General features: G+C 42.3%; 1 protein-coding gene across 7 annotated transcripts in view; it reads left to right on the forward strand.

Moving 5' to 3' along the window:
* Nucleotides 1-25468, forward strand: part of CADPS2 (calcium dependent secretion activator 2) — a 343854-nt gene that overhangs the window by 256100 nt on the left and 62286 nt on the right. For 5 of the 7 annotated variants that reach the window (XM_083399351.1, XM_083399353.1, XM_083399352.1 and 2 more), the window contains exons 17-19: nucleotides 8233-8336; nucleotides 14947-15103; nucleotides 23657-23798. In XM_083399351.1, the coding sequence (XP_083255477.1) occupies nucleotides 8233-8336; nucleotides 14947-15103; nucleotides 23657-23798 (403 nt within the window). Of the gene's footprint in view, nucleotides 1-1126; nucleotides 1148-8232; nucleotides 8337-14946; nucleotides 15104-23656; nucleotides 23799-23919; nucleotides 24040-25468 lie in introns of all 7 variants that reach the window. The other 2 variants (XM_083399349.1, XM_083399350.1) reach the window with 2 other exon arrangements.

A 25468-nucleotide genomic window follows, 5' to 3' on the forward strand; every position in this document is an offset into this window, starting at 1 on the left:
CGGTTTTGCTGCTAAAATGCTTTTAGCAGCTTAGCGCTTCAGAAAAAGGGGTTTTGGAGCGGAAAAAAATCGCAAGAATTTTCGTCAATTTTCGTCTTGCGAAGCAAGCCCATAGGGAAATTCGTCTTGCGAAGCGCCTCTGCAAACAGAAAACCCTTTCGTCTTGTGGGTTTTCCGTCTTGTGAGGCATTCGTCTTGCGGGGCACCACTGTACTACCATTTTCTTAGCAAAATAGATACCATACCTGACTGACGGACTGCCAAAGTTTGCTTGACCCAGTGTCATTTCACTTGGCTGCTGGTGACAATGGAATGTTTAAAAATGTTGATCTTTTCTCTGATTCACATCTGCAGTACATTTAATCCAATCATTATTTTTGGTTGTAAAAAAACATCCAATTATTAATCACAGGAAATGGTTTTCTTGTTGGTAGCGGAGCATATTTCACAGAAGTTAACAAAAACACTGTTCAGGCTTTTCCATATGAAGAAATATAATGCCCATTATAGGATAGAAAATAAAGTCACAGGCATCATTTATTTTCTTGCTGATCCCATATAAAAATTATATTAGCCTGGAGAAGAGGAGGTTAAGGGGGGATATGATAGCCATGTTCAAATATATAAAAGGAGGTCACAAAGAGGAGGGAGAAAGGTTGTTTTCTGCTGCTCCAGAGAAGCGGACACGGAGCAATGGATCCAAACTACAAGAAAGAAGATTCCACCTAAACATTAGGAAGAACTTCCTGACAGTAAGAGCTGTTCGACAGTGGAATTTGCTGCCAAGGAGTGTGGTGGAGTCTCCTTCTTTGGAGGTCTTTAAGCAGAGGCTTGACAACCATATGTCAGGAGTGCTCTGATGGTGTTTCCTGCTTGGCAGGGGGTTGGACTCGATGGCCCTTGTGGTCTCTTCCAACTCTATGATTCTATGATTCTATATCGTCAACTTGATTATCGGGATGAATTTGTTGTCTTTTTAACAGGATGTTAAAGAGGTTGCATATTTTTGTTTGCTAGAATAAACTGATTTCTTATACATTACAGCTTGACTTACATAATGGAGGTAAACTAATACTACTATTTTCTGCTTCTCCCTCCTCCCTTTTTCCGTGCCCTTTCACTTAAGCTACAAATGAAAAGGATCCAGGTGACTGCTGTGTTAATTGTGTGCATGTATGCATGCATGTATTAAGTGTTCATTACGGCTTTATTAATTGTACAATGTAACAACAACAAAATCAGTGCATGCTTATTCAGAAGTAAGACCTATGGGACTTACTGCCACCTAAGTATATATGGGGCCTCTGGCTAAGTCACCGGGAGTGTTGTATCAGAATGGAACAAGAGCCCTCTCTATGTGTTGTAGTCAAGGAGAACTTGTGACAAGGTTGTGGATCTCTGCCAAGTAGCCCCTCCACGTCCACTTCAAATATCGGAAACCTTCATACAGACTTCCATGTGATCTACAGTTCCATATCACGTGTAAGCCTGTTCATGCGAAGGCTTCCTCTTCCCCCTAGACATTTGCACTGGGCATGCAAGATCCAAGATCACATAGTCTCATAACTGTTAGCATTACGCTTGAAGAAGGCTAGTGTCTATCACCATTTAAGTTATCTCACCGGCAGACGCATTCTAGGGGGAAGTTATTAGCACGGACAAAATATTTTAGAAGATTGTATAAATGTTTCAGCTTCACTTATAGAAGATTACATCTCACACATAACAAATTGACCACAGTATCAAATGATAAGAATATAATATGCAGCATTTCATTTCCTAAATGAACAATTAAAATGGCACTGCAGTAGCTTTAGACCTATATGTTACCTCACAGACCGCCTCTCTTCATATAAAATATCCTGGAATCTGTGTTCACCGTCTGTGGCCTTCCTTCGTGTGCCTCTTCCATGTGAGATCCAGAGGGTGGCTACATGAGAAAAGGCTTTTTCTGCAGTGGCCCCCTGCTTGTGGAATGCTCTCCCCAGGGAGGTTGCCTTGCATTTTCATTATATATCTTTTAGGCGCCAGGTGACAATGTTCTTCTTCAACCAGGCCTTTGGCTGATTAATATCTTAAAGGTAAAGGTAAAGGTACCCCTGCCCATACGGGCCAGTCTTGACAGACTCTAGGGTTGTGCGCCCATCTCACTCAAAGAGGCCGGGGGCCAGCGCTGTCCGGAGACACTTCCGGGTCACGTGGCCAGCATGACATTGCTGCTCTGGCGAGCCAGTGCAGCACACGGAACGTCGTTTACCTTCCCGCTAGTAAGCGGTTCCTATTTATCTACTTGCACCCGGGGGTGCTTTCGAACTGCTAGGTTGGCAGGCGCTGGGACCGAACAGCGGGAGCGCACCCCGCCACGGGGATTCGAACTGCCGACCTTGCGATCGGCAAGCCCTAGGCTCTGAGGCTTTAACCCACAGCGCCACCCACGTCCCGATTAATACCTTACAGCCTTTTAAATGTGTCTGTGGGAAGGGGGGGAGTATTGTTGTTTTGGTTTAATTATTTACTTGTGATTTATTTTGTATTTTATTCTGTGAGCCACCCTGAGATCTTTTGATGAAGGGTGGTAAATAATAATAATAATAATAATAATAATAATATCAGTCTATGCTGGGAAACTGTGCAGGGCCAAAATCTCCTCGTTTTTCCAGCAGTTCTATGGAAGCTGAAACAACCACCAATTTGATCACCAGCAGTGTTCTTTCTGCAAAGAAATATCTAGGGGTAGCAAATGTGAGGTACAGTGGTACCTTGGTTGTCCAATGCCTTACTTGCTGAACAAATCGGCTCCCAAACGTCGCAAACCCAGAAATGAGTGCTCCAGTTTGCAAACGTTCTTTGGAAGCCAAACATCCGACGTGGTTTCCGTGGCTTCCGATTGGCTGCAGAAAGATTCAGAATTTTGAAGCACTGGAGAATTATAAAGTAAAATGTATAATTTTCCAAAAATATGCATCAAGGTCCACCGCCCAACTCACCCTGATCTGAGGTTGACTTCTTTGAAGCTCATTTTCCTTCTGCAGACAGTAGCCTAACAGCATTTATAACCAGTCTCAGTTGGTGGATTTCTCACCAGACTATGTCTTCCGTCTAGTGTCAGCTCACAGACAGTATTATTTTATTTACTTATTCCAGTGCTTATCTTTCCTCAACACTACATAATGAGATTAAGGGAAGAGCAGGTCAAATGGCAGTAAGTTTAATTTCCACCCTCCAAACAATTTCTATCCACTAAAGCGAGATGCCATCAATGGAAAATAATGCCACTGTTGGACCTTTGGGTAACATATAGGTGTAAAGATACTGCACTGACATTTTAATTGTTCATTTAAAATAAATAAAACACTGCGCATTGTGTTATTATCATTAAGTGGTCTATTTTGATATTGTGGTCAATTTGTTATGTGCGATACGTAATCTTCCATACGTGAAGCTGAAACATTTAGACAATCTTCAAAAATATTTTTCCACAGTAGGAACTTCACCCCCAGAATGTGTCCCTATTGGTGGGCTACTACATTTTATGTTGCCGCTTTTGTGATGTTGCTTCAGCGTGTTTTCTTAGTAGCGGCTAGAATTTCAGGGAACGGGTTGATTAGAATTTCAGTCCTCTGAACTTTGAAGGGGAGCTTTCCTTGTCCACGAGGCTAGAGCAGAACTGGAGCAGCAATGTTCTCTGAAGTTTACACACCTATGAGTGAGCAGTGTGTGAGAGAGAGAGAGAGGGGGGGGGGAGAGAGAGAGAGATACCCACACACGTGTGCGCGCAAATGTGCACATCTAGCATACTGATTGGTGTCTTGCCTCTGTGATACGTACATGGCATGCCAGGCACAATGGATTTCCTCCCTTTTTGTGCGCGTGGACTCTTGGTGCTACTGCCGAATCGGCACAGAGAAGGGTTGCCTTGGTGATGTCCCCGAGGTTAAGGTCACTTTCCATTTTCAAAGACGGCTAAGGTGGTGATGTGATAGCTTTGAGTGATATTTGTAGGAGTGGTGAAAAGGGAGCTGCTGACAGGGTTGTGCTCCCATTTCTCCTCCTCCCTGGGAGAGGCACGGTTTCTCTAACAAGGTTTTTTTTTTCCTGTTCTTTTCAAAGCATTTTGATCCCGGTGCAAATTAAATTACAAGCTTAAACACTCTTTGCATTTAATCGCAGAGTAGGAGCTAGATCTGCATTTCTTCTACCTGCATGGCACCCTTGTAGTTTCCACCTAGTTCCCGGGGGGTAGAGGGCAGCTCCAGGGGAAGAAAAACTATTCTGTGGGTGCCTGATAATGAGTTGTATGAATAGAGAATCTTAGCATCTCTGTGGATGTGATCAAAACTTGGGTGGTACAATATGGTTGGCAAAGCAGAAGCTGATGACTGTTACAGAATTCCTTGCAAATTCTGCAAAATCCCAACCATATTAGGCTTTAAAACGTGTTTATAGCTCCCCTGATTGCTAGAGCAACCATAAAACATGGGAGCAAGTTTTACCTTGAAGTTTGTTTATATAATTGCAATGGGACTGTCTGTGGCGGTGGCGTCAGTGCCCGGGACTGACTCAGTTACGTGTCACCAGCTCTCGTGGGTCCATACTAAGTACCTCCAAATTCTCCCTGTTTTTCATTCCTCTAGCCTTATCTGTCCAGAGCTGGTTTATAAAACACTCCTGTGAAAATAATAAAGGCTTTCGTCATTTGCCCTTTTTTGGCATTGTAAGCATTCCAGTAAATACTTTGAATCGACTCAGAACTTTGACACTCTCCTTTCTTCCTTTGCCCCTTTTCCAAAAAAATTCCAGGTAAATATTGTAGATGAATTAGTCCCTGATCCTTACTACATGTGCACATAGTTGGAAAACAAAATGAAAATTCTACCCAAATCTCCTCATTTTGAGACCAGACGAATGCAGGCAAATGAGTACATTTAATTTGTGCATATCTGGGTTTACTGACTAAGCGATCTGGCCTTTTAATGCAGAATTCAAATGCATAAATACAAAAGTAGGCACGACATTATAATTTGGTTAGCTTTCGCCCCTCGCTGCCCCAAAGTTAATTTTTGCACGTTTTCCATACACATTCTCTTTTTCATCTTTCATCCTTGTTTGTTTGCTCATGTTAACAATAATGAATGTTTATAGTTGCATATCTACCATATCTACACTGGAAAAAAAGTGATAAGATTGTGTCATTCAATAGGACTGGGATAGATCTGGGATCATGACATTACCAGATTTTAGCTTCTGTTTGCTGATGAAATTAGCCAGATTTCTAACTGTGAACGAGTGCAGCGGTGCAAATTTGCTGGGGGAGGGGGATGGAGAAAAGAAAAGAAAGAAAAAGGCTGACAAAGTGAAGGACGAAGGGCAGGCTATGGCCAGGAAAAAGGACAATGAGAGACTTCTGTCCAGACAAATGGCTCAAAAGCTTGCACCTCTTTAATGAGGTCTTTTACAGACAAGTTTTCTATAAAGAATGGCTGCATGTAAATGCCCTCCAAGCTCACAAGGACTTGTCTGAAGGAAAACAAGAGCACTAGAGGCACTATTGAACTGAAGGCAGAGTAGAGCCATTTGTGTATGTGGTGAGAGGCCTTCTGCGGTAATTTAAAGCTCTTAGTGCATGTTCATTTCACTGAAAGAACAAAGGGCAGAATCGGTGAGTTGGCCGGTGGCATATATCTTTGTATTGGATGCTGGTTTTCGTTCAGCGGCACAATAATCAAATACACGAGCAAAAGGCTTGTCTGTGCTAATGTGCAAATCCTGCAACCTTGCTGTGTTCATACAAGCAAGAATTTGCTGAGTCTGTGATGCTTCATCACTACCAATTCAACAATATGAACTCGGCCATTTCATCGCGTTGACCTCTGATTCACACACCCGGACCGCCCCCCACCTCTCTCTGGAGGGCCAGAGCTCCTTCATAGCTGGTTTAGAGTGTTATCCAAAGGCCCACAACTCACAGACTTAACATACAGAATAAGAGAACAAGAAAAACATTTATTGAATATATGGGAAATAATTGTGTACAGCTGAAAACGCTGGCAGCATTAAGATCAATTCAACAGTGTAAATAAGTTTTGATGGATGTAATAATAGAACACTGAATGGTATGGTTTTTGTAAAATATGCAGGGGTTTATGAAATGAAAAATGAGCCATGGAAAGAGAAGAAGGGAAGTCATTTATATCTTAAGGATGTAAAATGAGTATCTTAAACTGTAAAACGAAAAATGGAATAAAAATGATACGCAGTAGTCCCTCGGTTTTCAAGTGTGTCGGAAGCCGAACATTTTGGTTTTCAAACACCAAAAACCCGAAAGTAATTGCTTCAGTTTTTGAATGCGCCTCAGAAGTCTAACGACTTCTGCTGGGTGTTTTTCAATTTTTCTAATATGAACTTGCAGCCAGCCCTTTGTGCCTTGGTTTTCAAACGTTTCAGAAGTCGAACTGTCTTTTGGAACAGATTACGTTCGAGAACCGAGGTACCACTGTATGCAATAGAGTGACGTCCAAAGTCTGCAAACAGTGCAGTTATAGTGTGAGATGCAAATGGAACTCATAACCCACCTACTTTCAGCAGCCAGAAACACCATAACCAGACACTGGAGAGACCTGTCAGGAGTAAGTATGGACCAATGGTACTAAATAGTATGGGAAACAGCCTTAGTAGAAAAATTAACCAATAAACGGAAACTGACATGGGAACAGACAGAAGAAGAAGCCTTCACCCCAGTGTGGCTACCCTTTATCACATACACAGCCCAACAAGACAATGACAAAAATCCACCAACAGCATACGAATCAATATGGCTAACCTGATTCAAAAACACCCACCCACCCCACTCACACACAAAAACAAAGATCACCACAGCCAATCACAAACAAACAACCACACCCTAGGCCAACCCCAACCTCTCTCACTACAAAAGGGACACAAGTGAATAGCAGAGAACCTGCACAAGCAACACTGACACAAAACCCCACATATATAAAGTATAATAGAAACATCATCACCTGACACCACCCCCACTCACCTTTTCCCCCCTCCACCTCTTTCCCCCTTTTCATCCTGATGTCTCAACAAATGAAACTGATCTGTAGAAACTGTTACAGTGGTACCTCAGATTAAGTACTTAATTCATTCCAGAGGTCCGTTCTTAAGCTGAAACTGTTCTTAACCTGAAGCACCACTTTAGCTAATGGGGCCTCCCGCTGCTGCTGCGCCGCCAGAGAACGATTTCTGTTCTCATCCTGAACCAAAGTTCTTAACCCGAGGTTCTATTTCTGGGTTAGTGGAGTCTGTAACCTGAAGCGTATGTAACCCGAGGTACCACTGTACTTGGAAAGAGAGAGAGAGAAAGAGACATTGCACATACTTTTGTAAACCAAGAAAATATTTATTAAAAAATACATTATACATAATAAATAAATAAATTCTTCCTGTAGAGCACAATTTTTCACCCACTGTGAACCCCAATGGAGGCAGCTCAATTTGAACATAACACTAGGCGTCCCTTCTACATCTCCAGTGTTGTTGTGAGGAGGTAATTTGTGGCTTCCATCTTAGATTAGGTGCAGTTTAGCATATCATCTGAGCACTAAACTGAGGTTAATCGTAACTGTGGTTAGTGAAAACTTACCCATCTCACAAACTGTGGTTTGTTTCTATCGGCGGTAGGTAGTATTCACCACAGTTTTTCCAGGTTTGAGCGACATGGCCGGTTGTGGTTGATCAAAAACAGATACAGATGCTTCTAAACTCCTTCGGGATGACCACATTGGAGGGAGAAGCAAGGAACGCACAAGCCTAGAGGAAAGCTAGTTTCATTCCCAAACCAGCCCATTGTGTGATAGAGGAGAAAAACAAGCAACTAGCCTCTGCTTTTGTTCTATAGCTCACAATGGAGAGGATTCAGACTTGGGTGTGGCAAAAGTTGAACATCTGATGTCCCAGTGCAGATGTACCTGTTACTTCTGAAGTATTAAATTAGAAAGGGCTCACAGAGTGGTGTTTTTGGGGGCATGGGTTAAATATTTTTTGCATGCATGCAATCTGGTCATAGCAACATTGCCATTATGTATATTGAAAGCATGGCTGATGTGCTTGAAAGTGTCAGCCTTTTAAGTCATCAAATTCTGTGTTGTCTCACTTCTCTGGAACGTTTCCTGTTCCCACATTTTCCTAGCTGTGATCATCCTATCATTTGTGTGTTCCTTTTCACTGCAGAGACACTGAACCAAGCGTCTCCTTCTGTAAAGCTGGAAGAGGTTATTCATTTAGCAGAGCTCTGCATTGAAGTCCTACAGCAGAACGAAGAGCACCATTCAGAGGTGAGGATAACGGCATTAGCTGTACAATAATGCTCAATAGCCACCGTCTATGGCCTCGGTGTGAAGCAATTCTGTCAAGAAACATTACAGCGAAAGCCTGTGACATATGTTAAAGGCAATTCACATTTGCAGAGCCGTAATAGTTTTGAAGGTTATGAAAAGTGAAGTGAAATAAAACCCGACTTGGGTTTTCTCTTGAATAAGCTTCAGGTTTCAGCATTAAAAATAAATAAATATAAACAGCAGATAAAGCAGAAGGGAAAGGGAGAGATGCTTCTAGTTGTCAGTCCCGAAATCTCACAGAGTGCATAGTGCGAATGATCCAATTTCCCATCTCTTGTCTAAAATAAATAGCAGAAGAGAAAGAGAGGAGGCCCTTATGAATGACACTAGATTTAAAAGTTAGAAGGGAGAAGCACGTTTAGTATTGCTGTAAGCTAACCAACAACACAGTCCCATTTAATCTGTCTTTTTCTTTTAAAAAAGTGGGTTCAGTCCATGAGGAATCTCTGTTAAATGAATGAACATGCATTCTGCTCACAGGTTTTGGGGAAGCAAATGTTGGAGACATCCCTAAATAACTTCCACTGAAGCCACACAGTACCAGTGATATTTCAAGAATTAAAAGTTCCCTTCATTTTACAAAATGAACAAATATATTTCATACACTTGCATTAATATTGTTGTTATTAAGCGTGTTAAAAGTTTGATCAACTAGCTTACAAAGATGCCTGGAAGGAAGTTCATATTTTTTGAAATAAAAACCTTTTGTAAAAAAAATTCTGGGAAATCATACAAAGTGGTAAACTAAGATATGGTGTCTATAAATATGATCATTCAAAACATCTGCTTTTATCTCACACTGTCGATTCTAGATTTAAGCTTACATCTGTCATGTGTGAACTTGTTATGGATATTTTATTTTATACTGAAGAAACAGCTGTTTCAATAATTTGAAAAGCACTCCCAAGAGGCAATATTCTTCACTAGTATTACCACTGCGTTACTCTGTAAATAATTACTTAATAAAATGTATATGTGGGTTTTGTCCTCTGAAAATATGCATTAAAGTAAAACTTTTTTTAAAGTGTCATAGGAAATGTCAGAACTTACATCCTTATTTTTTTTGTTTGTTCTTAAATTGCAATTTTAGTACATAGTTCTGGAAATAATTTTACATACAGGCATACATTTTATAATCCTGATGAATACAGTGGTACCTCGCAAGACGAAAAACTCGCAAGACGAAAGAGTTTTTTGTTTTTTGAGTTGCTTCACAAGACGAATGTCCCTATGGGCTTGCTTCGCAAGACGAAAACGTCTTGCGCCTTTTTCTTAAAACCGTCAATGCATTTCCTATGGGAAACCGTGCTTCGCAAGACGAAAAATTCACAAGACGAAAAAACTCGCGGAACGAATTAATTTCGTCTTGCGAGGCACCACTGTATTGTCTTTTTGAAAAATATTGATTATATCTCTCTCCAAATATTAATAACTGAAAATAACTTGATACTATTAAAGACAGTACAGATCTCATACCATTGTAGAAAAAGAGAACCTGTAATCTGCTGGCTTCAAACCCATGTTTAACCATTTTAACTTTTTTCCCCCACAACACTACCAAAATTTTGGATTCCCTCAGGGAAAAGAGGTATGTAGCTCATCCCAACCAAGGCAGGACGTTCTTTTTCATGGTTCCATGCATGGAATTGTTAACCACTTTCAAACATGTTGCATCAACTCTGTTCATTGATGGTTTCCTTTCCCCATATTTATCTTCCTTCTAAAATCCATCATATTGGTATCTTCTCTTTCCTCCGTGTGGTTCTGCCTTTAAGTTTCACCTCTCTCATGGAGCCATCAAACAGCCTTGAGAAGAACTGGAGAACCTTTGACCCTCTAGATGTTGCTGGGCTGTAACTCCCATCGTCTTTGATCATTGGCCGGTTGGCTCGACCTGATGGATATTGGAGTCCAGCAACATCTAGAGGACCAAATCTTCCCCCAGACCTGTCCTTTAAAAGACACATCAATAAAATCAAACTAATGAATCCATCACTAGGTTGTGAACACAAAGACGGTAAAATGTGCATGGTATGTTTGGAGCTTTTCAGGGCCTAGACTCAAGTAGGTTGGTATCCCGTAGCCTGTATCCTATAAGGTAAAAGGATCCCTGACCATCAGGTCCAGTCGCGGACAACTCTAGGGTCGTGGCACTCATCTCGCTTTACTGGCCAAGGGAGCCGGCGTACAGCTTCCGGGTCATGTGCCCAGCATGACTAAGTCGCTTCTGGTGAACCAGAGCAGCGCACGGAAACGCCATTTACCTTCCCGCCGGAGCGGTACCTATTTATCTACTTGCACTTTGACGTGTTTTTGAACTGCTAGGTTGACAGGAGCTGGGACTGAGCAACGGGAGCTCACCCCGTCGCGGGGATTCGAACCACCGACCTTCTGATCAGGAAGCCCTAGGCTCTGTGGTTTAGACCACAGCGCCACCCACGTCCCATATGTGTATGTATCCCATATAGAGCACTAAAACCTACCTAGAGCCAGGAGATCCATGAAGGCTTCCAACGTGGCTGCAATTGTCCACCAAGCAGGATAAGGGAATCTGAAAAGAAGCTCATCTAGCAGGAGGCAACCCGTGTCACTGAAAGTCCCCCAGGGAGAAGCTGCAGAGAAGGGATAGATGCCCTGCGTCACTTCACTCTTGAGCAGAGAGTCAGCAAATTGGAGCCACTGCTGAGTATTGTTCTGTCGACTGTGTAGCAAGTGCTGCCATATAGTATAACACACATTTTAAACAATAGTCTGGAAAAAAAGAAATCAGCCTTTAATCTCATACAATGACATTTCTCTCTCTCTTCCTCTCAGAGTGCATGTGATAAATCACTAATTGCATTCATTTTGGTGTCTTGTTATATGGAACAACGTTGTGTCTATGATATTTGTCTGTCTAGTTTAACCACTTTATTCATAGGCATCAGTGGGTCAAGAGAATTTTTCCAATACAATTGAATTCCCTCCCCCCCCCACACACACACTATATTGTTTCTCTGCAAGGATATATAGAGATGGGAAAGAAATTGACTGGTTTCCTGGGCTGCATTGTGTGTTGTTTTTAGTACATGCTCAAAATGAGATATTTAGTAACGACAGCAAAGCAAGATTGGGGAGAAGATCTTTTAATGCCTTTTTCTCCCAATCTCAGCTTTTGAGCTAATTAATTAGATGGTTATTTATATAGTTTGATGTTCTTCCTCTTAATTGATTTCATTTTTGCTGTATTTTTATCTGAGATTTCTAGTTAGAGGAAGGAAGAATCTGACCTCTGGTTTTCACATAAGCACCGGTTAGACTTTTTGATGCAACCAATTACCATTTTCTTCAGTAACAGGTAGAGAATGGTCCGGTCATTGTAAGAGCTAACCCATCTTTTTCAGCTGTCAACAATATTCCCTTTCTAGCTGCAGCCATTAAACCCATGCCAAAAATTACCAAAGTCATAGAAGAGTCAAGGATATGAGTGACACCTATGTGGACATTTTTAGTATCTCAGTGCTTCATTACTCTTAAGAGTCCTGATTTATTAGCAGATATGTCTAAGTACCTGTGGCTATCATTCATAGCTACTGCAGTCACGATGATATGTTACTTCGAATAACTACCATTAAGGAATTCCTTATCAGTCATCTACAATGTTGTTGTTTATAAAAAAATATATGCTACAATGTTGCATAGTGATATTTTGTAATTATCCAGGGGAGCCTATATCTCTGTAGCTGATACCGGTGAAGTATGCAAATGGTACATAGGAACATAAGAACCTGCCATATACCAAGTCGGACCATTAATCACAATAGCTCAGTCTGTAGAGCAGGAGACTCTTACTCTCTCTTTTACATATATAATAATTTTTATTGAGTTTACACTATTTTTACCATAATTACAATCCATTAGAATCATAACGTCACCTATAGCCTTGTTCAAACTGAGCCTCGACTTCGCCCCTCCCACTGCTTGGCTTTCATAAATATTCACTTACAACTTAGCATTTCTATATCAACCTACAATGGTACCTCGGGTTACAGATGTTCAGGTTACATACGCTTCAGGTTACAGACTCCGCTAACCCAGAAATAGTACCACGGGTTAAGAACTTTGCTTCAGGATGAGAACAAAAATCGCACGGCGGCAGCGCAGCGGCAGCAGGAGGCCCCATTAGCTAAAGTGTTGCTTCAGGTTAAGAACAGTTTCAGGTTAAGAACAGAGCTCCAGAACGAATTAAGTACGTAACCAGAGGTACCACTGTATTTACCTTCTTTCATGCTTATAGAATTTACCTTAATAATGGTAAAGAGGTTCCAAAAATTAACATTACAAAATATTTAACTCAAACCTGCAAACGTTCTCAAATGTTTACTGTGTTCTCTCATCTATTGTACAAATTTACTCCAGTCCTTTTCAAACAGCTCGTCACGTTGGTTTCGTATCTTCCCCGTCAGCTTCGCCAGTTCTGCATATTCCATCATTTTAGTCTGCCATTCTTCCAATGTTGGAAGTTCCTGCTGCTTCCATTTCTGGGCTAAAAGTATCCTCGCAGCTGTGGTAGCATACATAAATACATTTATATATTTTGGGGGGATTTCTTCTCCAATTATACCCAACAAAAACGCCTCTGGTTTTTTAAATAAATGTATTTTTAAAAACCCTTTTCAGTTCATTGAATATCATATCCCAGTAGGCTTTAACCTTAGTACAGGTCCACCACATATGGAAGAAATTCCCCTCCTTTTCCTTACATTTCCAACATTGCTTGTTTTGATTAGGAGACTCTTACTCTTAGGGTCGTGGGTTCAAGCTGCACACTGGGCAAAAGATTCTGCATTACAGGCGGTTGGACTACATTGACTCATCCAACACTACAGTTCTATGATTCTATAATCTAGCTCAGTATTGTCTCCATTGATGGGCAATGACTCTCTAGCTCAGGCATAGGCAAACTCGGCCCTCCAGATGTTTTGGGACTACAACTCCCATCATCCCTAGCTAACAGGACCAGTGGTCAGGGGTGATGGGAATTGTAGTCTCAAAACATCTGGAGGGCCGAGGTTGAGGAAGCCTGCTCTAGAATCTGTCCCTAGCTGGACATGTCAAGAATTAAACCAGAGAGGAGGTCTTCTGCATTCAGAAGTTCATGGAGCTAGTGTGCGTCTATAACTCACTTTCAGAGTCAACCTACACATTAAAACAGCCTCGTAAAAGCCACTTTAAGAACAAACATACATTCATTATGTGGCTGCTAGAGACAGGCCATTCTGTCCATTTCAGTTTCTCTGTTTTTCCATTTTCCAATATAAGTTCGGGTCTCTGCATTTCTCCATCAGTTTGACTTTTTTTAAAAAAGTCCTTGTGAAAATTCACCAACATTTTAGTTTGAGGTTCTCCCAAGATGTACACTTTATTTGCTCAATATACACATTTTTGCAAGCAATTTTCCGTAATACGATGCGTTTTCCACCAGAATATGCTTTTAAGGCGGCCTTTATCGTCTGTAGTTTTTATTGTATCAAAGTTAATTTTAAGATTAAAAAAAATCTGCTTTTTTATTAAATCTCCAAAAATATTCCAAAACATTTATCGTCATATACAATTATTTTCAGTATAAATTTCTTCTTGACTTCCCCCCTTCCTTTCCGGATGTTTGTTTTGTAGTTCTCTTTGTTAGCTAGTTTACAATACATGTGTTTTTATTATCTAAACTTCATTGTCATTAGTTCTTTCAGTAATCCACTACTTATATTTCAAATCCTGCCCACAATTTCATGTATGGGTAATACTTTGGTACAGGCATAGGCAAACTTGGCCCTCCAGATATTTTGGGACTACAACTCCCATCACCCCTGACCACTGGTCCGGTTAGCTACGTAGGAATGATGGGAGTTGTAGTCCCAAAACATCTGGAGGGCCAAGTTTGCCTATGCCTCCTTTGATAGATAATACATCAATGCTCTCCATTCCTCCTTTATCATTATGTCCTCTTGGTTGGGCAGTTAATTTCGCCATTTCAGCATAGTCCATCAGTTTCATAAGCCGTTACTCATAATGCTTTTAACCAATGAAACATTTCTGCCCTCAATGAAATATACCGTATTTTTCCATGTATTAGATGGCTCCGTTTATATGACACCCCTTATTTTGGGGGACTAAATTTAAAGAAAATGCCATGCCGCTGCCTCCTGTGTGGCATGGGGGGGAGATGCGTGCCACCAACCAGATGGCTGGTGGCCCACAGCTCTCCCCTCCCATGCCACTATCTGTGTATAGGACGACCCCAGTTTTTTTACATTATTTTTGAGTCAAAAAAACGCATCTAATAGACGGAAAAATATGGTACTCTCTTCCTTCTTCACATAAGTAATATACAATGCAGAATATGACTTTCCTTAATGCAGTTGTTTTTTTCCTAAGCAGAGTGTACACAACTTGCCATTGCTTCATGAAAATGCACATTTGTGAGTTTCATCGTATTTTGTGTCCATGTTTGGAAATTTGATTTATCTTCCTACTCCCTTTTAATTAAAATTGTTTCTCAATTGTGATGCAGGCCTTTGCTTGGTGGCCAGATTTGCTGGCTGAACATGGGGAGAAATTTTGGTCTCTTTTTACGGTTGACATGGATTCCGCACTGGAAGCACAGCCGCAAGACTCCTGGGATACTTTTCCTCTTTTCCAGTTGCTTAACAACTTCCTACGAAATGACCGTAAGCTTTTTTTTAACTGTTTAGTTCTATCATAACATCAGTTGCAGCTATGAACTATTTTGCCTTTTGAGTGTTCAGAGCTGGCCTAGATCATGTAAATCTATGTAAACATATTTATTTCATTTAACCCTAGCCTTTTAACAGTTGTGAAAGTTGTGACCCTGTGTGCTGGTACATGGGAGTAAGCCCTGGTGGACTCAATGGACTTCCTTTAGAGTAAACATGCATAGGCATGGGCTGCAAGACAGCTGTCAGCCAATTATGTATATACTAAATTAGAAATCAGGACACAGCCATCATATTAAATTAGCAAAAGCTAATAAGATATTTGTGCAGAGTGGCTCTAACAGTTTTCTTGCCGAACGGAGTATCATAATTCCTGGGACATCCCCTGTTAGAGAATCATGCTCTGGTTCCACTATGTGCTGCAGAACAGATGCATGTGAGCTGCAGAAAGGCTACAAATCTCTTCTTGCCCTAGAAATTCAGAATCGAATACAGTGGTACCTCTGTTTTTGAATGTCTCTGTTGACTAACGTTTCAAAACTCGAAAGCCACAAACCTGGACGTAAATGCTTCGGTTTTCGAACACTTTTCGGAAGTTGAACATGCCGTGTGGCTTCCGTTTTAAGCTTTCCTATTGTATTGAGTTTTCTATGTTGAGTTTTCAGTTTTCGGACGTTTCGGAACACAAATGGTCTTTCGGAACGGATTACGTTCGAAAACCGAGGTACCACTGTGTTCCACGGGAGAAATTTTAGCAGGCAGATCTCCTTGGCATAAAAATGAAGCCTATGCATGCATATTTCCACTTCACAACGATTCATTTCAAAATCTATACTTATACAGGCTGCCCCCCCCTTACCCGGAAGGGGTTAGGTTTCTGGCCCCCGTGTGCCCAAGTGAAATCGCATGAAGTGGGGGAGCACCCTCTAAACACCCTTTAAATGCTCTCTCTGCCACACGCTCCTAATTCAGACCAAAAATAGTGCACTCAAAAATATCCACAACTAGAATTGAAGCTCTGAGGCCGGCAGGAGGCTGAAGGATGTGCAGGAGAGCAGCAGCAGCAGCAGCTGTACAACCCCTGCACATCAGCTGTTAGGCGGGGAGGCTGAGCAGCATAAACAAGCCCCACTGCACCGCCAGTCTCTTCTGGGCTTCCTCTGCCCTCACTGACGTCCACAAGGACTTTCCAGCTCACTCCTGCTATTTCAAGCTTCGAATTGAATTATTTATTTATTTTTCCTTATCAAATTATCCTCTAATGGTGTTGACTTATTTGCTGGTCATCTGAAGGCTATAGTGATAGAGACTGATTTTCACAGCTATACTTAGAATTTACTTCCTGCAGCCAATATCTGTATTGCAAGTAAATTGAGAAGGGTTCCTTTTATTTTGGAATGGTCTCTGAAAACAGGGCATGCCGAGATAATGTATTTTATGGAGAATCAAGGGGTGAAAAACGTTGGTTTCTTTGAAACAAAAATGTAGATTTGTGGGTTGTTGGGGGTTTTTTTTTTGCATTTTAGAACATAGTTCAAGATGGAATGCAACCATTTAGGGTTCCTCTCCTTTATTGTGAATGGTTGTATTTAATAATTTAATAATGAATAAGCGATAAAATAATTCCGCATGATTTTTCATAGACCATTGACCAACCAGTAATGATCATTTCACAGATTCTCCAGAAATGGATAACTGGAAGGCTTGGATTTACATTCTTTTTTCCCCATCAGTCAATTAAATATGTAATTACTTCAAACAATTATGGGGGGAAGCTTCCAAGGGATGAAGACAATTCATTTAAACGACAGAAAATGCGTTTTCATTATGAAGTAATTATGAACAACGTTATGAAACGCTACTGAGGGAACTCAAAGCACTGGCATTTTAAAAGACCTAACAGCCCTGATATGTTGGGGAGGGGTGAGTTAATAGCAAGAAAAAGTGGTTTTTAACAGTTGTGTGTCATTTTCCACCCTTGTTCTAACTGAGAGATAGAGAACATGATCCTTGTTCTAACTGAGAGATAGAGAACCATTTGGGAATCCCATTTATGCCACCTGAAAGCTTTTGTGAGTTGTAAATAAAATATCTAAGGGGGCGGGGGGGATTGTAGAAAATAATACATTTTTTCCATCAGCAAACCCGCTAGTTCCTAGTAACCCTCTAGAAATGGAAGCAGATTATAAATAATTATTCTAAAAGGAATTGATTCCTAGATAAAATACACTATTCTATGTAGTTTGTCTGTAATACGCAGACTTTTCACAGAGTTAGACTATTAAGACCATCGGACAGAATACCCTGTGCTTGTGGGACTGGTGTCACAAAGAGTCTTCATGTAACGACTAATAAATATTTGTGGCTGAACTGCTAGGTATAAATCTATTGCTGAAGACGTCCAACTCTTTAAAAAGAGCCCCACATAAATTTTTAAAAATGGACACCCCAAAAAAAAAAAAAACCTCGAGTGTGTTCTCGTGAGGATAAAAAGGCTAGTGTTAGTAATTAACAAGGAGAGTGAAGTGGAGTCAAATTAGCCATAATAGAGCCCATAGTGACTGTTAAAGTTACCTCTCATTATCAAAAAGCTCATTAGGAAATGAAGAGGTGGAAATCCCACTGGGTGGGATTCTCTCGGTGAGGCCAGTATCAGAGATGATTTTTCGGGTTTCTTTTGAAAGGCAGAACTGTTAGGTCCCCATATTGTAGAGGAAGTTAATCTCCAGCCTTTGAAACGTGAAGGGTTGACACCTGCATGTTGTACTATCTCAAGAGCTTTCCGTCAACTCAAAATCTGTGAAACCGCAGATGGTTGCCAGATACACCCGATATGAGTACCCTGCCAACATTTTAAGTATTATTTTAACCTTTTGATTATTTAATGAAACAGATGTAGTGTTGTTATCACATGTATATAACCACAGTGCCATTATTAGAAATTCCTTGGATGAGAAGCTAATTCATTTCCCGTGGAATTGCAAACATTTGATAGGTGGCCCTCTCTTTCAAATAATGCAGAAAGAAAACCTTGAATTGCTTCCATCTTCTATACCATGTGATTCTTCTCTATATACTGACTTCGTCCCTAGTACCTAAAATGCCATCATTTCTAAGATAGCTTCAGAAGACTGTTTGTGCTTACTGCATGTGTGTATATTTACCTAATGGGTTAGAGGCCAATATATCAATGAAAGTTTGTCGGGCTGTAATTTTCTTTTGCTCAATTTGAAGGATTGGGATGGTTTTATAAGATATACACTGAAATTAGATGAAGTAATTTGGAAGGTATGCCCTTGACTTCAGTAAAAAGCCATATTTGACTAAAGGTCAAGTAGTTAAGGTCTACCACGACGTAGAAACTCAAGTTTGAATGAAGGTCAAGCATTAAAATGCTTATCTTCAGCGTTACCATGTTTAATGAGTGGAGGTGGAATTTGCATAATATGTTGCCATATATTCATCCTTCCCACTGGACCATATGGAGGGATGCTAAACCTCACACTCTGATGCACATCTGTCTACTTAGTGTTAAATCCATGTCGGCATATCATCATCTGTAAGAAATCTGCATACATTCAGATGGAAATCCCAGTGAGTGTTAATTTTGCTATTCCTCTGCAAATCTATATAAATAGGCCCCGTAAATCCATTTGATAATTCAATCCACTTCTGTTTGATATGCTTATGGTGGGCAGCTTCCTCATACCATACCCCCCCCCAAAAAAAAAAATGGTATCATTTTGCTATTTGTGACACTGGCTGGTGATTTGATCTTTAGGGACCACTTTACCTGCTCTGATGGAATGAGGCAGGAAATATTTGGTTCAAATCTCTGGTGAGCCATGAATAGATGGGGCAACCTCTCTTTACTAACTTCTGGGTGGTTATAAGGATTGCTGAGTAATGAAGTACAGTGGTACCTTGGTTGTCGAATGGCTTGGCTCCCAAACAAATTGGCTCTTGAATGCCGCAAACCCGGAAGTGTGTGTTCTGGTTTGTGAATGTTTTTTGGAAGCCGAACATCTGACGTGGCTTACGCAGCTTCCGATTGAGTGCAGGAAGCACCTGCAGCCAATTGGAAGCCATGCCTTGGTTTTCAAATGGTTCCAAGAGTCGAGAAGTGAGGTTACAGGGAACCAGGCAGAGGGCCTTCTCAGTTGTGGCGCCCGCCCTGTGGAAGGCCCTTCCACCAGATGTCAAGGAGATAAACAACTATCTGACTTTTAGAAGGCATCTGAAGTCAGCCCTGTTTAGGGAAGTTTTTAAAGTGTTATCGTGTTTTAATATTCTGTTGGGAGTCGCCCAGAGATTCTGGGGAAACCTAGCCTGATGGGCGGGGTACAAATTATTATTATTATTATTAAGCACACAGTGCCGAAGCTTCCTTTTCGGAACATAAAACTGTGAGATGAAAGTGTGGGTTATTGTTTTCTAACATGCTACAGGGAAGAATGTGTGTTGGCAAGTCTTCCTTCCGAGCGGCCGTACAGACAGGCTGCCTTCTCAGCTTCACCTTTTTGTGGGGCTTTAAAAAAAGGTAAAGGGACCCCTGACCAGTAGGTCCAGTCGTGACTGACTCTGGGGTTGCGGCACTCATCTCGCTTTATTGGCCGAGGGAGCCGGCGTACAGCTTCCGGGTCATGTGGCCAGCATGACTAAGCCACTTCTGGCAAACCAGAGCAGCGCATGAAAACGCCGTTAGGGTTCCCCAAAATTGGAACATAAATAAGCCCATGGAAATGTATCAGGCTGATGCAGATTCGTACCAATATGCTCATAAGGAGCCATAGCATGGCACAGGGATCAGCAAACTTTTTCAGCAGGGGGCCAGTCCACTGTCCATCAGACCTTGTGGGGGGCCGGACTATATTTTGAAGGGAAAATAATGAACGAATTCCTATGCCCCACAAATAACCCAGAGATGCATTTTAAATAAAAGCACACATTCTACTCATGTAAAAACACCAGGCAGGCCCCACAAATAACCCAGAGATGCATTTTAAATAAAAGGGCACATTCTACTCATGTAAAAACACGCTGATTCCTGGACCATCCACGGGATTTAGAAGACGATTGGGCTGGATCTGGCCCCCGGGCCTTAGTTTGCCTACCCATGGCATAGCACAACGAGCGACAAAAAACCCCGCAAGAGCTAATGGAGGGGGAGCAAGGGTTCATGTACATTATGCAGTCTGAGCTGTGTTCCCTTCAGGTCTCGGATCAAGGTCCATAGAAGCTGCGGAGCTGAGAATAGTGGGGAGAGATCAAGGTGAGGTTGGGAATGAGAGGTTGCAGAGGGAAAGGTGTGGAGCACAGCAGCGTAGCGGGGAGAAACCATGGATAGTTGCTGGCATTTAAAAGACATGTTATAAGAACAACAGTCCGTGGTGTCTAGAGAGCAGGTGTACTGGGTCTAATGTGGGTGCTTTGGGAGATGGGTGTTTTTTTTCCTGATGGCTTTAATGAACCTAAGTGCAAAAATATGTTTATGGTGGCTGAAGCTTGGCTTTGCTGCTTTGCTTTTTTATTTTTAACCGTGTTTCTTTCCGAGATCTTATTCAATAACAAATGCTGTTAATGCGAAGGAAACACAGGGGGATATAAGTCCCTACCAGGAATGAGTCACTCAGGCTTCGCCTGCAGCCCAATATCAAGTTAGCAGGTGAGAGCAACCTACTCAGACCCTGAGATCATCTTCTGAGGCCCTCCTTCGAGAGGTCCGGAGGGTGACAATACGAGCACAGGTCTTCTCTGCAGTGGCTCTCCGTCTGTAGAATACCATATTTTTTGCTCTATAAGACTCACTTTTCCCTCCTAAAAAGTAAGGGGAAATGTGTGTGCGTCTTATGGGGTGAATGCAGGCTGCACAGCTATCCCAAAAGCCAGAACAGCAAGAGGGATTGCTGCTTTCACTGTGCAGTGATCCCTCTTGCTGTTCTGGCTTCTGAGATTCAGAATATTTTTTTTTCTCGTTTTTCCTCCTCCAAAAACTAGGTGCGTCTGGTGGTCTGGTGCGTCTTATAGAGCGAAAAATACGATACTCTCCCCAGGGAAGTTCACCTGGCACCTTCATTATACACCTTTAAGCGCCAGGCAAACATGTTCCTTTTTAACTAGGCCTTTGGTTGACCTGATCAACATCCCATACCCTTTTAAAATGTGGCTCTTTGGGGTGGTATTATTGGATTATTGCTTTCATTTTTATTTTATATACTGTGATTTTTTTTGTGAACCTCCCAGAGACCTCCGGGTATAGGTCAGTATATAAATTTGAATAATATTAATAACAACAACAACTTGCAGCTCCACATCGGAAAATGCACTTGGGGCGCAATCCTATGCACACTCCATTGAGTTCAGTGGGGCGTGCATTCAAATCAGTCTGCACAGGATCACGGCCTCAACGAGGCAGCTAGCAAATTAGGAAGTGCTTCAGTTCATTTTTTAACATGTGAATTGTAAATGGCGTTAGTTTGTGCCAGACCTCCTGGTCCAAAATGTGTTCACCTCCAAGCAGGCAAATCAAAAGCGTGCGCAAACAGGGTCTTTCTGGATCGAATCCTGTGTACCGTATTTTTCGCCCTATAGGACGCACTTTTTCCCCTCCAAAAATGAAGGGGAAATGTGTGTGCGTCCTATGGGGCGAATGCAGGCTTTCGCTGAAGCCTGGAGAGCGAGAGGCATCGGTGCACACCGACCCCTCTCGCTCTCCAGGCTTCAGGAGAGCCCCACCGCCAGCCCCACAAACTGGGGGGAGAAGCCTGACTTGGTTAGAAGGCTGGCGGGGGGGAGAAGCCTGCTCCTCCCCGTCGCCAGCCCCGCAAACTCGGGGGACAGCGGGAGAGGCGCAGCGCGCCTTTCCCGCTGTCCTCCGAATTGGTTAGAAGGCTGGCGGAGGGCTTCCCCCTCCTCCAGCCCCGCAAGCTCCCAGAGCGAGGCCAAAGCTGCAGGCAGCTTCAGCATCGCTCTGGGTCCCGTTCTGGGGGCTGGGGAAGGGGGAAGCTCGGGCTTCCCCCGCCCCAGCCCCGCGCCTGGGGGAAAAATTTTTTTTCCCTTTATTCCCCCCCCCCCAAATCTAGGCGCGTCCTATGGGCCGGTGCGTCCTATAGGGCGAAAAATACGTAGGGTTATATCCCTAAGTCACCCAGTTTGCTTAAGGACTTCCGCTTGTGCAACAGAACTTCTCTTCGCTTTCCTCGCCCTGAAGGCCTCCCAAATTGGTTCAGGTGGGGGTGTCGCTCAACTCTTGGGAGCAGATTGGGGTGTGTCGGTACATGTGGGGAGAAGGGAAGGGAAGGAAGTTCACTGCTTAAGTGGAAATACAGTCATACCTTGAGGTAAATATGCTCCAGGTTGAGCGTTTTCAGGTTGCGTTCCGCAGCGACCCAGAAGTAATGGAACGGGTTACTTCTGGGTTTCACCGCTCACGCATGTGCAGACATTCAAAATGATGTCACGTGCATGCGCAGAAGCGGCGAATCGCGACCCGCGCAGGCGCAGGTTGTGTTCTGCTCAGGATGCGAACGGGGCTCTGGAACGGATCCCGTTTGCATCCAGAGGTACCACTGTACTGTACCACTTGTGTGGGTGGGACAAACCTTTATCTCCATTGCTAGTCCCCCAGAGATAGCCTAACTACTGTTATTTAGGCTCTGGTAACCTCGAGGTTAGATTACTGCAACACGTTATACGTCGGGCTGCCTCTGAAGATGGTTCGGAAACCTCATCTAGTGCAGAATTCAGCAGCCAGGTTGCTCACCAAGGCAAGACAGTTTCAGCATATTACACTGATGGTTCGACTGCGCTGGCTACCAGTTAGTTTCTGGGCCCGATTCAAAGTGCTGGTTTTGTCCTATAAAGCTTTAAATGACTCAGGGCTGCTATACCCTAAGGACCTCCTCTCTCCGTATGAACCTACCTGGACCCTCAGATCATCTTCTGGGGTGCTCCTTCTTGCGCCCCTCCAAAAGAGGTCCAGAAGGTGGCATCGTGAGAATGGGCCTTTTCTGCAGTGACTCCCTGTCTGTGGAATGCTCTCCCCAAGGAAGTCCGCCTGGCACCTTCATTATACACCTTTAGGAGCCAGGCGAAGATGTTCCTCTTTAACCAGGCCTTTGGCTGATTGATTGACATCCAATGCCCTTTTATAGTATGTTGGGGGCGTGGAGATTACTGGGTTGTTTTTGTTTCGTATTTTCATATTGTGTTTTTATGTTGTCAACTTCCCTGAGACCTGCAGTATACTAATAATTGTAGATGATGATAACAACAATATCTAGTTAATGTTAAAAGCACTAATAAACCAGTATTTATGACTTGCTGCGCACATTTTTATTGAAGAATATCAATAACTATAGCAGTAAACACCACAAAACGTGACATTAGATTGCTATTATGGTACCCTCACAACACAAGTATTTATAATTAAGGTGTTTAAGTAACCTGTGGTGGAATGCCGTCAGCACGTCGTGTCATCTTTAAATCCTGTCGTAACCAAAGCTAGGGAAATAATTGCAACCTATTTTTGTCTGTTTGTTTTTCAAGCACTTTTGTGCAATGGAAAGTTTCACAAGCACTTGCAGGAGATTTTTGTTCCCTTGGTCATCCGCTACATTGATCTCATGGAGTCCTCCATTGCCCAGTCCCTTCACAGAGGTCTTGAACAAGAATCATGGCAGCCTGTCAAGTAAGTGTTTCCGGAAGGCCCTATGCCAAATTTGGTCCCCATTTGGTTTGCACCTACTCCTCCGGCTTTCCTTTTTACAATCTATTTTTATTGTGCTCCTACGTTGTCTATTTCTCTGCAGGACCATCACCAACAGTCTTCCCAATGTAGCTCTTCCAAAAGTTCCAAGTTTGCCTCTTAATCTTCCACAGATACCTAGTTTTTCAACACCAACCTGGATGGCTTCTTTATATGATTCCACGTGTGTATTCTTGACTGATCTTTAAACGTTGAGTGTGTGTGTGTCAGCTCTGCACGGCCTTACTGATGTCATGTACAGCTGTATTTGGACTGCATGGTGTTTTGTGATCATTTGGTTGGAAATTGCAGCTTTTTGGTTGAAAGCCAAGCATGGAATGTCATTGGGTTGTGCTTTTTGGTGTGTAAAATCTCAGTAGGATGTAGCTTAAAATTAACTAGGCAGAGGTTTGTTGTGGTACATTTAGCAGTCATCACCCTTAATTACATAATTGCTGCTATTTAGTTAATAAGCAGTGTGGAAACACTTTAAATTATTGTACTTCAGTATGGTGGGGTTGTTGCTTTTTTTTTTTAATGTCAATAGCTCTTCGTGTTTTGGCATGTTATTACTAATCCACTGCATGTGCTAAAAGATTTTTGAAAATAGCAGCAACAGCAATTGGTTTGCGTTATTTTTCTCTGGCTTTTCTGGATTCCCTCGTAATAGGACACTGCCAAAATTAATCGAGTTCAAATCTCACTTAATTAGCTACTGGCTGTCAGAGATTACGTCCCTGTTGTTGTTTTTTAAAACAGATTCAGAGGAGCTTTTGTAGTTTAAATGAAGAACTTCTCAATTAAGCATTACAGTGGTACCTCGGGTTAAGTACTTAATTCGTTCCAGAGGTCCATTCCAAACCTGAAACTGTTCTTAACCTGAGGTACCACTTTAGCTAATGGGGCTTCCCGCTGCCGCCGCACTGCCGGAACACAATTTCTGTTCTCATCCTGAAGCAAAGTTCTTAACCCGAGGTACTATTTCTGGGTTAGCGGAGTCTGTAACCTGAAGCGTATGTAACCTGACGTACCACTGTATAGCAGAGAGGATATTTTTTTTGGGGGGGGGGAGGTGGAAGGCTCTCCATGACATATATTCAGCAAACAAATGGTTATTTTTAGGAATGCTTTCATACCTAGTACTAAATCAAAGTTTATAGCACATTTACAAGCAATGGCCCATTCCTGGTTCCATTACTCTTTGCTGCCTTGCCTCTACAGTGGTACCTCTGGTTACATATGCTTCAGGTTACAGACTCCGCTAACCCAGAAATAGTATCTTGGGTTAAGAACTTTGCTTCAGGGTGAGAACAGAAATCGTGCTCCGGTGGCACGGTGGCAGTGGGAGGCCCCATTAGCTAAAGTGGTGCTTCAGGTTAAGAACAGTTTCAGGTTAAGAACGGACCTCCAGAACGAATTAAGTACTTAACCCGAGGTACCACTGTATTATTATCTCTATTTCGATGTTCGGAGGTGATTGGTCTGTTTAGGGAACTTTTTAATGTTTAATGCTGTATTGTGGTTTTAATATTCGATTGAGAGCCGCCCAGAGTGGCTGGGGAAACTCAGCCAGATGGGCGGGGTATGAATAACAAATGTGTAACCAAAATAGC

This window comes from Podarcis tiliguerta (assembly GCF_965153285.1).
Source record: "Podarcis tiliguerta genome assembly, chromosome: 10".
NCBI classification, from domain to species: domain Eukaryota; kingdom Metazoa; phylum Chordata; class Lepidosauria; order Squamata; family Lacertidae; genus Podarcis; species Podarcis tiliguerta.